Raw genomic sequence first — 18,525 nt, 5'->3', positions numbered from 1 at the left:
AGCGCATGCTGTGATTTTTTACGCACTCATAGACTTAGATGGGTGAGTGTCATCCCCTTTACGGAGGAAACTAGCGCATGCTGTGATTTTTTACGCACTCATAGACTTAGATGGGTGGGTGTCATCCCCTTTACGAAGGAAACTAGCGCATGCTGTGATTTTTTACGCACTCATAGACTTAGATGGGTGGGTTTCATCCCCTTTACGGAGGAAACTAGCGCATGCTGTGATTTTTTTCACAAGCCGATTCGTTCAGTGAAAAAAAAAAACGCTCATCTGCACTGCCCCATTGAATAACATTGGTCCGAATGCTGTCCGTTTTTTCTGTAACAGCAGACATTTCGGTCTGAAAATACAGTTGTGTGCACGAGCCCTGACAATGATAAAACTTGAATCCAAAACACTGATGAGACGGGTTATGTTCAGACATCAGTTTTTCCCATACGGTGCGTGTTCTATTTGAGCTTTTCATGGACAGAAATCATACCTATGATAGTCTACGAAGTTGTTCACATATCTGTGTATTTTTGTGGAACTGGTGGTACGCAGAAAATCGCTAAAGGAAGTATATGGGTCCATATCACTCAAATGCCCCCCGGGTGCTGTCCTTTTTTTCACAGACTATTTGACAGAAGCTTGAGAAACCTGAATCAGGATTTTTTTTTCAAACAAGAAAAACTGTGTAAGGCCTCCTTCACATGTCAATGTCTCCAGTACATGTGGTGCCAGTTTTCACACGTACTGGAGACACTTACACACATAGATCCATTCAAATGAAAGGGTCTGTGCACATGTCAGTGTGTTTCCACGGACCGTGTGTCCGTGTGCAAAACACGCTGACGTGTCAGTTTTTTAACAGCAGGACAGGCCACAGAACGTCCCACACACGTGCACAATGATGACATACAGATCACATCCATGTGTTATCAGAGTGACACGTACCGGCGCCTGGGAAAAGCAGTACAGTTAGCGCTGTTCCCAAGTGCCAGGTGCTGAAGCCAGCTCTCATCATTGTTCCCTGGTCTCCCTGTGATCAGCGCGAGCAGGCGACGCTGATGGGAGTTGGAGTCAGCACCTGCTGTGTGTTTATCATGTATTAAATGCATAAATAAAAAATGGCATGGGGTCCCCGTTTATTTTCCTAACCAGCTGAGGGAAAGCCAACAGCTGGGGGCTGATGTTAATATTCTGGGAAGGGCCAATAGCCGTAAAAGTTCCCAGGCTATTAATAACAGCTCACAGCTGTTTGCTTAGCCTTTACTGGTTAGTAAAAGGGGTAACCAAAAAAAAAAATGATGTGGGGTTACATGGACGTAAAATATTTACACACGGATGTCACACGGATGTAAAATACTGACATACTAGTGTCACACAGACGTACAATATGGGCATACAGATGTCACATGAGCATAAATTATGGACATACTAGTGTCACACAGACGTACAATGTGGACATACTAGGGTTACACGGACGTACAATACGGACATACTAGTGTCACACGGACGTACAATATGGACACATTGATGTCACATGGACGTACAATACGGACACACTGATGTCACACAGACGTACAATATGGACACACTAATGTCACACGGACGAACAATATGGACATACAGTGGTGGCCAAAAGTATTGGCACCCCTGCAATTCTGTCTGATAATACTCAGTTTCTTCCTGAAAATGATTGCAATCACAAATTCTTTGGTATTATTATTTTCATTTAATTTGCTTGCAAGGAAAAAACACAAAAGAGAATGAAGCAAAAATCAAATCATTGATCATTTCACACACAACTCCAAAAATGGGCCAGACAAAAGTTTTGGCACCCTCAGCCTAATACTTGGTTGCACAACCTTTAGCCAAAATAACTGTGAACAACCGCTTCCGGTAACCATCAATGAGTTTCTTACAATGCGCTGCTGGAATTGTAGACCATTCTTCTTTGGCAAACTGCTCCAGGTCCGATATTTGAAGGTTCCTTCTCCAAACTGCCATTTTGAGATCTCTCCACAGGTGTTCTATGGGATTCAGGTCTGGACTCATTGCTGGCCACCTTAGAAGTCTCCAGTGCTTTCTCTCAAACCATTTTATAGTGCTTTTGGAAGCGTGTTTTGGGTCATTGTCCTGCTGGAAGACCCATGACCTCTGAGGGAGACCCAGCTTTCTCACACTGGGCCCTACATTATGCTGCAAAATTTGTTGGTAGTCTTCAGACTTCATAATGCCATGCACACGGTCAAGCAGTCCAATGCCAGAGGCAGCAAAGCAACCCCAAAACATCAGGGAACCTCCGCCATGTTTGACTGTAGGGACCGTGTTCTTTTCTTTGAATGCCTCTTTTTTTTTTTCCTGTACACTCTATGTTGATGCTTTTTGCCAAAAAGCTCTACTATTGTCTCATCAGACCAGAGAACATTCTTCCAAAACGTTTTAGGCTTTCTCAGGTAAGTTTTGGCAAACTCCAGCCTGGCTTTTTTATGTCTCGGGGTAAGAAGTGGGGTCTTCCTGGGTATCCTACCATACAGTCCCTTTTCATTCAGACGCCGACGGATAGTACGGGTTGACACTGTTGTACCCTCGGACTGCAGGGCAGCTTGAACTTGTTTGGATGTTAGTCGAGGTTCTTTATCCACCATCCGCACAATCTTGCGATGAAATCTCTCGTCAATCTTTCTTTTCCGTCCACATCTAGGGAGGTTAGCCACAGTGCCATGGGCTTTAAACTTCTTAATGACACTGCGCACGGAAGACACAGGAACATTCTGGTCTTTGGAGATGAACTTGTAGCCTTGAGATTGCTCATGCTTCCTCACAATTTGGTTTCTCAAGTCCTCAGACAGTTCTTTGGTCTTCTTTCTTTTCTCCATGCTCAATGTGGTACACACAAGGACACAGGACAGAGGTTGAGTCAACTTTAATCCATGTTAACTGGCTGCAAGTGTGATTTAGTTATTGCCAACACCAGTCAGGTGCCACAGGTAAGTTACAGGTGCTGTTAATTACACAAATTAGAGAAGCATCACATGATTTTTCAAAGGGTGCCAATACTTTTGTCCACCCCCTTTTTGAGGTTTGGTGTGGAATTGTATCCAATTTGGCTTTAGGACAATTCTTTTTGTGTTTTTTCATTGAAGACAAATTAAATGAAGATGATAATACCAAAGAATTTGTGATTGCAATCATTTTCAGGAAGAAACTGAGTATTATCTGACAGAATTGCAGGGGTGCCAATACTTTTGACCACCACTGTATTAGTGTCACACGGACGTACAATACGGATGTATTAGTGTCATACGGATCGCATATGGATCAATGACAGAATGGATGAAGATGGTCCTAGTTTCCTGGATGAAACTCGGACAATCTTTCATACAATCGGACAATCTTTCATACAATCGGACAATCTTTCATACAATCGGACAATCTTTCATACAATCGCCTGACCTGCAGACATGTTCCCCTTTCCTCTGATCTACTGTTCAGAAAATCGTAAAAGCCGCCATTAGAGCGAGCAGCAGAGGGCGACATCGAGGCAGCAAAGTGCCTGGAAATAAAGTGAGGAGCGGAGGACAGGAGCCCGGGCTATAGGATGGGGCAGCTGGACGAGGAAGGCAGGACAGAGGCACCCGGGCATCACTAGAGGGATCTGGGCACTGCCCGCCACCCCGCGTGTTGAGCAGCCTCCACTACGCTACACATCACTAGTGACCACCCTGCCACTCGGGACATTTCACAAGCACCTCGTGATTTCGCTCGTTTTTAGTCATTGTCCCGCGTCCACGGATGTGACAGGAAAGTTCTGGTGCCACAGGAGGAGGCAGAGAAGGTGGCAGTGTCCCCGGCAGCAGCTGTCTGCTCCGTCCTGCTCGCTCAGCCCTTTGTGTCTGGAAAGAGAAAGGACAGGAGGGGGGGCTAGAAAGGAGCTAACGGGTCTGGGAAGTGGGACATTGACAGGAAATTTGGAGAGCATCCGGCACCACAGAGAGAGGGAAGAAGTGACTGCACAGACATGAGACAGACGGACATGGACAAGGAGTGCGCGTAAGTGACTGCATGTATGTGCGGGCACAGGGTGTGCATGGCTGGCAGGACGCGGGCACAGGGTGTGCGGCCATACCGTGGAGGGGATGGGACCTCCCTGCTAGTGTCACCTAAGGCTTCTGTAACAGCCACCCAGTGCTTCCTATACAGCCGTAATAGTGACCGTGGAGTCTATCTATCTATCTATCGATCTATCTATCTATCTATCTATTTATCTATCCCATATCTATCTATCTATCTATCTATCTATCTATCTATCTATCTACAGTATCTATCTATCTACCTCATATCTATCTATCTATTATCTATCTATCTATATATCTATCCCATATCTATCTATCTATCTATCTATCTCATATCTATCTATCTATTATCTATCTATCTATATATCTATCCCATATCTATCTATCTATCTATCTATCTATATATCTAGCCCATATCTATGTATCTATCTATCTATCTATCTATCTATCTATCTATATATCTAGCCCATATCTATCTATCTGCCCCATATCTATCTATCTATCTATCATCTATCTATCTATCTATCTATCCCATATCTATCTATCTATCTATCTATCTATCTATCTATCTATATATCTAGCCCATATCTATATCTATCCCATTTCTATATCTATCCCATATCTATGTATCTATCTATCTATCTATCTATCTATCCCATATCTATATCTATCCCATATCTATATCTATCCCATATCTATGTATCTATCTATCTATCTATCTATCTATCTATCTATCTATCTATCTATCTAGCCCATATCTATCTATCTGCCCCATATCTATCTATCTATCTATCTATCTATCTATCATCTATCTATCTATCCCATATCTATCTATCTATCTATCTATCTATCTATCCCATATCTATCTATCTATCTATCTATCTATCCCATATCTATCTATCTATCTATCTATCCCATATCTATCTATCTATCTATCTATCTACAGTATCTATCTATCTACCTCATATCTATCTATCTATTATCTATCTATCTATATATCTATCCCATATCTATATATCTATCTATCTATCTATCTATCTATATATCTAGCCCATATCTATGTATCTATCTATCTATCTATCTATCTATCTATATATCTAGCCCATATCTATCTATCTGCCCCATATCTATCTATCTATCTATCTATCTATCATCTATCTATCTATCTATCCCATATCTATCTATCTATCTATCTATCTATCTATCTATCTATCTATCTAGCCCATATCTATATCTATCCCATTTCTATATCTATCCCATATCTATGTATCTATCTATCTATCTATCTATCTATCCCATATCTATATCTATCCCATATCTATATCTATCCCATATCTATGTATCTATCTATCTATCTATCTATCTATCTATCTATCTATATATCTAGCCCATATCTATCTATCTGCCCCATATCTATCTATCTATCTATCTATCATCTATCTATCTATCCCATATCTATCTATCTATCTATCTATCTATCTATCCCATATCTATCTATCTATCTATCTATCCCATATCTATCTATCTGTTATCTATCTATCTATCTATCTATCTATCTATCTATCCCATATCTATCTATCTATCTATCCCATATCTATCTATCTGTTATCTATCTATCTATCCCATATCTATCTATCTATCCCATATCTATCTATCTATCTATCTATCTATCTATCTATCCCATATCTATATCTATCCCATATCTATGTATCTATCTATCTATATATCTAGCCCATATCTATCTATCTGCCCCATATCTATCTATCTATCTATCTATCTATCTATCTATCTATCTATCTATCCCATATCTATCTATCTGTTATCTATCTATCTATCCCATATCTATCTATCTATCTATCTATCTATCTATCTATCTATCTGCCCCATATCTATCTATCTGTTATCTATCTATCTATCTATCTATCCCATATCTATCTATCTATCCCATATCTATCTATCTATCTATCCCATATCTATCTATCTGCCCCATATCTATCTATCTATCTATCCCATATCTATCTATCTATCTACAGTATCTATCTATCTATCATCTATCTATCTATCTATCCCATATCTATCTATATATCTGTTATCTATCTATCTATCTATCCATTTCATATCTATCCCATCTATCTGTCCTTCTATATATCTATTTATCTATCTATCTGTTATCTATCTATCTATCTATCTATCCCATATCTATCTATCTGCCCCATATCTATCTATCTATCATCTATCTATCTATCTATCTATCTATCCCATATCTATATATCTGTTATCTATCTATCTATCTATCTATCTATCTATCTATCTATCTATCTATCCATTTCATATCTATCCCATCTATCTGTCCTTCTATATATCTATCTATCTATCTATCTGTTATCTATCTATCTATTTATCTAGCTATCTGTCCTTCTATATATCTATTATCTATCTATCTATCTATCCCATATCTATCTGTCTATCTATCTATCTATCTATCTGTCCTTCTATATATCTATTATCTATCCATATATCTATCTATCCCATATCTATCTATCCATCCCATGGAGCTGCAGGCTACACACCTTATACATCAGGGGTCGACAAAGTTGTTCAGAATCTAGGAGCCAGCCAAAAAATTTAGGAGCCAGAATTTTTTTATAGTATATAGATATAGCGACTGGGGTATATACATATATACACAGGTGTATATACATATATACAATGATGTATATACATAGAGACACTGCTGTATATACAGCACGATATACATATATACTGGTGGATATACATATGTACACCAATGTACATACATATATACTGCAGTATATACAGTGCTGTATATACACCAGTATATACTGCAGCTGATGATTGCAAGTAAAATGAAGACCTTTTAATAACACACACATTGGAGGGGGTTGCTGGGTAACGTATGTAGTGTGTGGCCATGTGATTTTGGGGACACTGCAGCATTACACACCGGGCAGTGCTTCAGCGGCCACAGAGGAGGGGTCAGCGGCGGGCGATCACCATGGACAGAGGCTGATGTTTGTCTTGCTGCCCCTCGCACTGCTTTGTGCGCAGCACTCGGCGGAGCGCCACCTGGCGGCCGCAGGCGGTTGTGCAGCCGTGCAGCGCTACCCCCTCCCGGCCATCAGGTTCCAATCGTCGCACTCACAGCAGACGAGAATTTCCTCACACAATACCACGGGCAGCGAATGTGCAGCGCGGTGGCTGCACGACTGCGGCCTCATTGTACGCGGCCGGGGAGGGGGGATGGTGGGGCACACACTGTATGTACATATAGACCCCCTCACACACGGCGTCTCCCCGGGGAGCACGGCCTTTGTATGTACTTACACAGGTAGCGGGAGATGAGAACGGGCCCCCGGCCACAGCGATCCTTCCCCCGTAACCCAACTCTCCCTGTCCAGTCCCGGAGCATAAGGGGGGCGGAGCAAAGTGGAGAAGGCGGCCTGAGCGATACTGTCCCTGCTTCCTCCGATTGGATGACTCCGTGCAGGAGGTGGGATTGGATTGAGAGTAATTTTTTTTTTTTCTTCTCAACTCCTCAAGCACCAGGCAACATTTTCTAGGCGCCACTGGCGACCAGGTGCCTGGGTTTGTCGAGCCCTGTTATACATCATATACTGCCAGCTGTACATACACTGGGCATGTAATACCCATTTACCAAACACCCATTCCTTGTAATGTGTCTGCTATCTGAGGTGTTGATATCAGCCATTGTATCACTGCTTAGAACTTAGTTTTGGGGTCCATACTTTAGTATGCAGGGTCATCATGGATGTTGGAGGTCACTGAGGTCTCCTTTACCTGGTTGGCCGATTGCATAGAAAGAAAAGTCCTATTTTAACTTGCCATGACTTATCCATTTACATGTGGGCACCTACATCATGTTCTAATAAATGGGACCTACGTATCCATTAGCCAGAACACCCCTCTCTCTCTACAGTTGACACTGGAAAGCCTAAATTTAGCACATATTATGTACAGGTTGCCCAGTCACAAGTGGCAAGAGGTCTCATCTGGGACAAGTCATGCCATAGTTGAGGGGTATTAGTGAAAGACCCCCCAAATCATGTGCTGTTTTTTTAATGCCAAAACAGGATGACCACTCAACTTTGAATGGTGGACATGAGAGTAATCTATACTTATAATGGGAGAAGAGACTTGCTAAATATAGAAAAATAAATAGTGAAATTGCAAACATTTCCTGATCTGCTACTATTCAGAAGGTAGGATATGTCTGCAATATAGTATTGTAACCAGTGCACATGGCCATAAGTGCGAGCATCTATGGTGAGCCGCACACAGGTGACAAAGCCTCATGTGGCTCCAGAGCCGCGGGGACCACTGCCTTCATGATGGGGTCTAGTGATGAACGCTGTATTATGTCTGTACTTTTCAAAAAGATATATGGTGGGGTACGTGTCAAGTCTGGCTGATCTTTTGCATCATGTGCTGAATTGGATGAAAGTCTGCGTGGTGGTCTATCAACGTCTATGTGCAGTATGATGGTGTTGTAGAAGTAAAAAAAATCTGAATATTCAATCAATGACAAGAAAGTATTAAACTAGTTTGTACGCCTTGGATAATAATCCTGTAAAGAATAGACCTATAGCGCAACAACAGGATCACATTATTGCATTACATCACATATTATGATTGTCATTGGGGTCGCATTGTGACCTGCAACGTGCCACAACTGCAACACAACCACAGTTGTATCTTTGGTATAAAGCTGCAGATGACTTTGCGCCTGTACAGTTCAATCGAAGTCAAGTTGCTACTTGTCTGTGATTTTTTTTTAGGTAGTCAAATGGCAGCTCTATAATAATAAATTAACAGCAAGCCACAGAATAGTCACACTAGTGTTTTTGGTATTGTCACTCGTCTGAGACATGCTGTTTCATGACCAGAATCACCATGTAGCTGTAGCTTAATGATGGCGTGTGCTTTATCCAATCCCTTCCTGTGTGCCATCTGGGAACTCATTCACACACCAGTTTTTTTGTCAGTACTTTTATCAGTATTTGTAAGCCAAAACAGCAATAGACAGAAATTGAGAGATTTGTCTTACAAGTACTGATGCACAATGCTGCTCTGTGAATTAGGTTTCAGAATTTAGTGCCAATAGAAGACTGTTCAGAGGAGTGGCTGCTGAAACCCTTGTATGAGCGCCACCCACAGATATACTCACACTTACACGCCTTGGCTGATATCAATGAGGTTACAAATGATTGTCTGAGGAATGTTCTGCCACACTAAATGCACTTGAGTACATAAATCATCAAGATATGCTGCTGGCAGCTCTCTTTACAATTGCCGACTAATGACATCACACATGTGCTCTATGGGAGACAAGTCAATAGACGCTTCAAGCCATGGTAGCACATTTAGACCACACAAGCTGCTTACAGCAACATGAGGCATGGCGTTGTGTTGAAAAATGGCTCCTGGACCACTTTGGAAAAAATACCAAATCAAAGTCCTGAGCTATTAGTGTACCTGGGGGGGTATGGCTACCGTAGATTATGTCACCCAATTTTATAATCCAGGACTGGCATGATGATCCTTCATAAGACCTCTTCATGGCATTACCCACATAGTCTCCAGATCAATCTCTGGCTACCATTGATTCCAAAAGTAATCGTAACTCATCGCTGAAGAAGATAAACCTTTAGGCCACAGCCCCACTATCAGTATTTGGTCAGTATTTTTTCTCAGGAGTGGGAGCCAAAACCAGGAGTGGGTGATAAATGCAGAATTGGTGACTTGTTTCTATTATACCTTTTCTCTGATTGTTCCTCACCTGGTTTTGGCTCCCACTCCTGAGAAAAAATACTGACCGAATACTGAGAGTGGGGCTGTGGTCTTATGCCGGACTCCATTGCTGTCTTGCACTGCACCATGATAACTTTTGAGAGCAGTGGTAGGAGGTCAATGGAACACCTGTAGCTGGACGTCTGGCCCGTAGCCCAATATCGTGGAAACGCCTTCTGATGGTTTGTGTAGACACTATTTGATGCCTTAGGCTTGAAATGTGATGTCTAATTTCGCTTATAGTACAGAATGGATCAATCGTTGAACCAATGGTACATCTATTCCTCTAAAGTGTCCCAGGTGCTGTTTTTAAACACGATAACACCAGGTCACTTGTTCATGCTACTGTGAGCAGCCTGCATGGCCTAAACGAGCTATCATGGCCTCCAGCATCTCCAGATTTGTCTCCCATTGAGCACATCTGGGACATCATTGGTCTGCATCTGCAAAGGGATCTGCCAGCAGCAGATCTTGATGACTTACGTGCCCAAATGCATTTAGCGTGGAAGAACAATCCTCAGACAGCCGTAACATTAATAGCATGTCAAGGTGTGTATTGTGGGGGTATTTTTACGTGTAGTGATCATACTTAATACTAAGTAAAAATTTTGTTTGCGTTTCTTCATTATTTGGATATAATTAACATCTCTATACATCCTGTGATTTTTATGTTTCCACAAATGTTCCTTCTTGTTGTTGCAATTTTAATGTTGAGATGTATATATACTGTATATGTATATACCCACATGGTGCGTATCATATATTTGCTCGTGTTACTGCACTTCGATGTAGTATGTTTATAGACTTTCTATTTGATTTCCTTTGTCCAGGTGATCAGTGATACTGATTATGTTATTTTTTATATTGTGTACATAGCATCTGGTCAGTGTGTGAATAGGTATATCTACTTCGAATCGTTTTTTTAAAGCCAAGTGCTTCTGTCCTTTCTGTACAAGAAGCCGCCATGCAGTTCTGTACGTCATGTAATCTTAAATGCCACAAGACGTCTTTCTTTTTGGTGTATAATTTATGTTCCGGCAGTTTACAGAACATATAATTTGTAGCACAGGGTTCTTTCTCATCAACATGGCTGTTTGTTGTATTTCATTTTTTTTTCCAGTCTTTATAATGTTCCTTTTGTGACATTTAGATAAAACCCTTGTGTAGATGCAATATAAAAGAATGTAGGTTCAGAAAAATTATAATGGTTCTTTAAAACTGTCACCATGCTTTTAGGTATGAAATAAACAGTGGTTTGTGCAAGTTCTCTAAACTTGTACAATGTTAGGGTATGCTCACACATTCAGGAATTGGCTACGCCAAATTCATTATGTATTTACAGGATAATCTGCAGTAAAAATCCAAGGCCGACACAGATTTCTTCTGCGGATGTGCTTGTGGATCCGGATAATAATTAGTCCCATTGTCATTGCCTGCTAGAAGAATGGACATGATCATTCAGCAAAACTGAATTTTTCTAGCACATACGAATAGGGTATAGTACTGTATTTAATTACATTGGATAAATTAATTCAGGCACAGAATCTGATCCAATTCTGAACATGTGAACATGTCCTTAAAAGCTACATCTGTAAGGGTACATTCACATGAATATATTTTCTAATAAATTGTGGCCTATGTGCAGTTCCACTTGGAAAAAATTGTGGCATGCCCTAGTGTGGTCCGTAATGTACATGTAAAGAGTAAGCAGCTCCTGCGCGGCACCTGTCCGCTACACAGAACTCGCTACATGTCCGCATTTACAGATGTGACTGGTCTTCAAAGTTCAGCACTTGTCTGAACTTAACCTAAAGATGATTTTAAGGGGTTATCCATATGCTTTTTATTCTACCAATGGCACAAGTATGCTCTAAAAATAATAAAAAGCACATTTACCACATCTTATTCCTCCGTATCGCTACCTGGGTACCCCATTGGTTTTCCTCTTAAGACTTTGTTGGCTGAGTTTTCCACGTATGAGAAAGACATATCAGTTATTCTGATCAAACTTTGATCAGAGTTTAATGAGAGTGTGGTCCGATTTCCGCGTATGTGGAGAAATTTAAAAAAAACTCTCTCCACCTTCTCCATTCTGACAGTCATCCGAGTGATGTCCAATTTTTTCATGGACTCATTAACTTGCATTGCCATTTTTGATCTAACCCTTGGATCAAAATCAGACATGGCCCCGAGATTTTCCGCGAACCGAGAGGAAACAAGGACATGTGAATGGCCATATAGACTACCACAGGTACCAGTGCTATCCGTGAAAAACACGGATAGAATTCGTACGTGAAAATTGGATGTCTGAATGAGCTCTTAAAGTGAATCTTTTATTGCTTTGAAATAAATATAGCGGAGAGGACAGGTATTGGATACACTTGGGGCTGTGTTTGTTTGGGTTTCCTCCGGGTTCTCCGGTTTCCTCCCACACTCCAAAGACTGATAGGGAATTTGGATTATGAGCCCCAATGGGGACAGTGATGATGATGTCTGTAAAGCGCTGTGGAATTAATGGTGCTGTATAAATGAGTAAATTAAAAAAGTGCCTGAGTGTGCTGTAAAGATAATAAAAAGCACATATTCTCCTAGAAATCTACTGCTGCTCCTCTGTATCACTGCCTAGATCAGTCTTTCTCAACTCCAGTCCTTAGGACCCCCCATCAGATCAGGTTTTCAGGATCTCCTTAGTATTGAACAGGTGAGAGAATCTGTCGTATTTTTTGATGTCTTGATAATAATTCCATCACCTGAGCAATACTAAGGAGATCCTAAAAATCTGATCTGTTGGGGGGTCCTGAGGACTGGAGTTGAGAAACACTGGCCTAGATGATACCCTCTGGTCACCTCTCTATTCCAGAGTAGTCAGCATGTGACTGCAGCCAATCAGTAGCCAAAGCGGTATTGCGTTGGTCACTGCTGTGGTCACTGATTGGCTGCAGGGGGCCCACAAAGCAGAAGAAGGCTATAAGAAGTTAGCAAAGTGTTTTCAAGTTGCCCCTTCCTCAGTTCGAAATGTAATTAAGAAATGGCAGTAAACAGGAACAGTTGAGGTCAAGATAAGGTCTGCACTTTTTGTTTAATTTCTCCACATCAGAATAATTGGTACGTCTTTCTGATACGTGGAAAAATCGGACGTGTTCTATTTTCTTTTCTGGCATCAGAAAGGTGTCACCATGTGGCATTCTGGATATTAAGGATTATGCATCGGAATCTGAGATTTTTTCCTTGTACAATATCATTGCTTTCAGCATGTCTTTTATAACCACTTGCCAATTCTGTGAGAGGAGAAACACCATAATGATGCAACATGTGCACTGGCATATCAGCTAACTTTACATAGTGTGGGTGCTTATCCTATGGGTAGGACTTCTGTAGTGTTGGAACGAAAGATCAGAGCACTAATAATGTTTATTAGAACAGATAATTACAATATAAATGCATGTGCATATAGTTAATTTATAAAGGGAGAAAGTCTTTGAGGATTCAAAGGAAAATTGTAAATTTTATTAAGATTAGGTGTCTTGTCAGGGTATTTGAAAGATGATGTATTTGTGATATTTCGTAATTATCTTTTTAGGTTTGTCTTTCCTCTCTACATTGTATGAAAATGCTGCCCCCTGTGAGCCATTGTTGAGCACTTTAGATGTTGTCAACATGTCCTGTAATTTGTGTGTGCACCTTTATTTTTTTAGAAGTGTGCATTGTTTCATTATATACTGTGTGTGGGTCGGATTTTTTTACTTGTCCCTAAAACTCTTAGTCCCCACACACATTAGATTGCTTGTTTGGCCAACAGCTATTTCCCCCAACTTTCCCATATACAGGAACGCTTGTCCAAGCTCTTATTTGTTCTTGGAAAGAGAGCCACTGCCAGAGTCTGGCAGTGTCTTTTTCCCAGGGAGAACAAAAGGATCAGCTGTGAAATCCTAATCTCTTTCCAACATCATGGGTTAGAAAAGAGTCGCAAGGCTCCCTTATACATTAGGCTATCAGCCAATCTTGCCGTTATAGTAGGGTTGGTCGACTTAAGTCTAATGTGTACAGAGGCTTTTACAACTCATCTGAACTCTGGTTGATAAAAGATGTGAGGGGGAGTTGGCGTGTTAATGAGTTAATCAGATTGACAGCTCATTGAAGATGCCATATATTATACCACTGTGATGTTAAAGTGGTTTTCCAGTACTTTTATATTGATGGCCTGTCTTTAGGATAAGTCATTAATATCAGATCAGTGGGGGTGCTACACTTGGCACCCCCCCCCCCCTGCCAATTAGATGTTTCTGAACAAATAGGGGTGGATCTGCAGTACCCTTATGTGACCTCTATACAGTTGATGGAGCTGTGCTGTTCTATTCTGCAACTGAGCATCTGATCACATCCAGCCGGCACCGGGAACAGATGATAGGCGGGGGTGCCGGGTGTTGCACCCCTACTGATGTGGTATTGATGACCGATCCTAAGGATAGGCCATCAATTCAAAAGTTATGGTCAGCCACTTTAAAGGGAATGTTGTACATGCAGTCTGATCTGTGGACAGCATGGTATAGAGGAGAAGCTGAGCAGAAAGAAATATAGTTTTCATGGAAAAGATTCAGTAATACTTGTATATTATTCATTGAAATCCCTGGTGTTTGTATGTATGATTCCAGTGGGCGATCCTACTAGTGATTGCCAGCTTTGTCTACATGTGCAGTCATACAGGGGGACCATGTCCATCACTGAATAGGCCCGCCAACTGCACTAATAATAATGCATACAAACAACAGGGATTTCAATGAATAAAACACAATGTTTACTGCAACTTTTCCCCCAAAAATGTCTATCAATCTGATCAGCTCCTATAACATCCTGCCTGCAGATCAGATACCGTTTTAAGCATGATAGGTTCCTTATAAAGTACATAATTCCTATTTACTACTAATGCACACAGTGGAAAACCCATTGAAAAGTATGGAAAACGCCAAAATGTGAAAAAGTCTTTCCGACACCTTAAAACTAATTTCAAATGGAGTAAAATTTTAAGATACTTACCTTTTGAACGATAAGAGCTGGGCATCTGGACGTCTCACCACTTCTGGGAGTTATTGTGAAGAGACAACATGCCGTGGTGATGTCGCGATGAACAGTATGCCACCATAGTGGCAAGTAGTTGGAGGCCATGGTGTGGTTAGGGAGTGTTTGAGGACCATGGCGATTGGAGGTTTGGGAATATACTATTTTATGCAGTTTGAAAGCAATTTTGAATGGTTTAGCCCTTACAATTGCTTACTATATGTCCAGCATTGTTGTGTTATAGAGGTTGTATCATCTTGTTAGCTTAGTACTGTAATGCACACGCCCAGGCTGAGCGGCGTGTGCGTGTGATTGTAGTGATTCCACTGTACCGTACCGGAGAGTGCCTGGAGGGGCGTAACTAAGTGTCTGCCCGATCCGACCAAGATCGCACGACGGCATACGACGCCAGTGCACCAGGGAGGAACCGAGCAGAGGTAACAGGGTCTACTCCAGGTCAGACTCCGGACACGGCTGTTGGCCCACACCGGGGAATACAGGAACTGGAAGGTTTAGGCTGGCACACTGGTATGCAGACGGGGAGGTACTGGCAGGTACAACAGGTTGGAGCACAGAGAGGATAGAACCCAGTACAGACTGGGACTACTGGAACAGAACCGCAGAAGCGGTATACAAACACAGCAGGTTGAGAGCAAGACGAGGCCGCCAGGAGCGGAGCAAAGAGTCAGAGCAGAGCGAGGCTGCCGGAGCAGCGAGCAAAGGGTCTGAGCAGAGCGAGACTGCCGGAGCAGCGAGCAAAGGGTAAGAGCAAGGTAGGACTGCCGGAGCAGTGAGCAAGAGGAAACAGAGCGAGACTGCCGGAGCAGCGGGCAAAGGGTCAGAGCAAACTACCGGAGCAGCAATCTAGAGGGAGCAGGGCGAGGCTGCCGGAGCAGCGAGCAAAGGGTCAGAGCAGAGTAGGACTGCCGGAGCAGCGAGCAAAGGGTCAGAGCAGAGCGAGACTGCCGGAGCAGCGAGCAAAGGGTCAGAGCAGAGCGAGACTGCCGGAGCAGCGAGCAAAGGGTCAGAGCAGAGCGAGACTGCCGGAGCAGCGAGCAAAGGGTCAGAGCAGACTGCCGGAGCAGCGAGCAAGAGGGAGCAGAGCGAGACTGCCAGGGCAGCGAGAAAGAAGGAGAGAGCAGAACGAGACTGCCGGAGCAGTGAGAAAGAGGGAGCTGAGCGAGACTGCCGGAGCAGTGAGGTAAAGGGAGAGAGCAGAACGAGACTGCCGGAGCAGTGAGAAAGAGCAGAGCAGGACGAGACCGCCTGGAGCGGTGAGCAAGAGCAGAGCAGGACGAGACCGCCTGGAGCGGTGAGCAAGAGCAGAGCAGGACAAGACCGCCTGGAGCGGTGAGCAAGACCAGAGCAGGACGAGACCGCCTGGAGCGGTGAGCAAGAGCAGAGCAGGACGAGACCGCCTGGAGCGGTGAGCAAGAGCAGAGCAGGACGAGACCGCCTGGAGCGGTGAGCAAGAGCAGAGCAGGACGAGACCGCCTGGAGCGGTGAGCAAGAGCAGAGCAGGACGAGACCGCCTGGAGCGGTGAGCAAGAGCAGAGCAGGACGAGACCGCCTGGAGCGGTGAGCAAGAGCAGAGCAGGACGAGGCCGCCTGGAGCGGAGAGCAAGGCAGAGCAGGGGGGACAGGGCTCTGTTCACACGGAACAGACAGGAAGGGAAAGGCAGAGCCAGATACCCACAGGGTACTTGCAGAGAAGTAGCGAGTGGACCACAAACTCACAAACGGGAGTACAGAGACAACAAGCAGGAGTTAGGTACGAGTTCAGACTCTGCAGAAAAAGGAAAGGAACGGACATAGAGAAAAAACAGGTAAAAGATAGGAGAGAGTTCAGACTGGAACTGAGTGTACGGAGGAGACCAACACTGCAGCGGAATACAGGAGCGGGTCTGGGAATACGGCCCCCAGAGAGGCGGGACGAACAGGCAAGGAGCGTGTTCAAACAGGACAGACAAGATACAGGAGCAGGTCTAGGTAATCGGCCCCTAGAAGGCGGGAGGAACAGGCTAGGAGCGTGTTCAGACAGGCCTGGAAATACAGCCTCCAGGATAGGCAGACAAGAGGCAAGGAACGTGTACAGACTGCAGGTTAGGGTACACAGATAGGACACAGTACAGACATGGGAACAGATACTGCAAGACAGGTAACATAGACAGGACCTGGCATGTCAGAGACAAAAGCCAACTGACAGGGCAAGATGCTCAGGCAGGGATTGATTGGAGCAGCTGGGTTAAATACCAGGTGACAGACAGCAATAGGCTGAGGACGCACAAGGGGTGTGACCCACAGCAGGTACAAAAAGCAGGAAGTGATCGGGCGCCGCCCTTAAGCAGCAGAAACAGACACAAACAGACAGCATGGAGGGAAGCCAGAGAGACATTCTCAAGTGCGCGCTCTTGCACAGTGGGAGATGGACCACTATGCAAAGACGCCGCCAGGTATGTTACAAGTACTAAGGTATACAACCAATGTCTACTTGATGGAGGTCTAACAGATATTATCCCTGGCATTGTGACACTAAAATCAGTGACCTTTCATTAATTGCTGTGTATGCAACCACTCCAAAAAAGCCAAGCATAGCTGACAGGAGATGGCGTGGTACCGTACTTTCCTAGTGGCCTATTTGCAAGGGTTACGTTTGTTGAACCCTGTTGATCAGACATTGCCACCAATGTGTGTGACGAAGCAACATTCTTTTACTATCCCAAAGCATACCTTCAGGCAATAAAATGAACATTCACAAGGATGCACTAATTCCTGGGGTATTTCGAGCAGAAACATTTTTGTCATTTCCAGAGGATATTCCATAAATGATTGATAAGCATAGACCCGCATGGAGGTAGCAACCCAAGCTAGTCCAACCTTAATCAGCAACAAGGTAATGGGACTTCTGTTCTCTCAATGGGTAAGGGCCCCAGTGATCCCCTGCATCCACAAAGTATTTACGGCATATACTATGTTTATAGTGGGAGTACACCTTATAGCCAGTTTTAGATGAGTGTATTAAAGGCAATGCTCATATTATGGACATTAGTTACAGCTGAATGTGGGGTAATGACCTAAACTTACAGTTTTATGGCCATGGTTTTTGTTTACCACATCTCCCAAATTAAGAAATACTCTAATATAATACTTCCGTTGCAAAGAAATGCTTCTTTGCCACATTTTTGGGCCACTATTCATGTGAAACAGATGGTATTACTTCAGTGCCAGAATGAAAAGCACCACAATGTAATGTTTCTACAATGGATATTTTCAGCACCAATGGCCGGATGTGCTAAACCTATATTATGCATCTATGGTAAATCCACCTATTCTACTAAATAAACAGCCAGTGAGTGATATGGAGACAGTTTTATTATCTGTATTTACTTTGTGTGTTGAGGCATAGGTAGTTTATGCCAGCATGTATTTTGTTCTCACTCGGCCTGTGACTTTAGGGACTGCCTTTCTATCATGTAATTCTGATAGTATCTGCGAATTCCTAGTAATGTCACTCCTCTAAATAAAGCAGTTTCAAACCATAACTTCCCTTTAAACATCAGATCTATAAAAGCTC

At 42.9% G+C, this 18,525-nt stretch overlaps 1 protein-coding gene across 2 annotated transcripts in view; it reads left to right on the top strand.

Annotated features, from left to right (window-relative positions):
• The first annotated feature begins 3,539 nt into the window (after positions 1–3,539).
• HOMER3 (homer scaffold protein 3) overlaps positions 3,540–18,525 on the top strand; it is a 190,439-nt gene continuing 175,453 nt past the window's right edge. Inside the window, exon 1 of one of the 2 annotated variants that reach the window (XM_073660847.1) lies at positions 3,540–4,044. Coding sequence is in view for 1 of the 2 variants with exons in the window: in XM_073660798.1 (XP_073516899.1) it covers positions 4,013–4,044 (32 nt within the window). In the remaining variant the exon portion in view is untranslated. The remainder of the gene's footprint in view (positions 4,045–18,525) is intronic. The other variant, XM_073660798.1, reaches the window with a different exon arrangement.

Source organism: Phyllobates terribilis, unplaced genomic scaffold, assembly GCF_046119375.1.
Source record: "Phyllobates terribilis strain yellow unplaced genomic scaffold, ASM4611937v1 Scaffold_1__5_contigs__length_1240528914, whole genome shotgun sequence".
NCBI lineage: Eukaryota > Metazoa > Chordata > Amphibia > Anura > Dendrobatidae > Phyllobates > Phyllobates terribilis.
The sequence above is the reverse complement of the archived record's forward strand: the minus strand, read 5'-3'. Positions and strand labels throughout refer to the sequence as shown.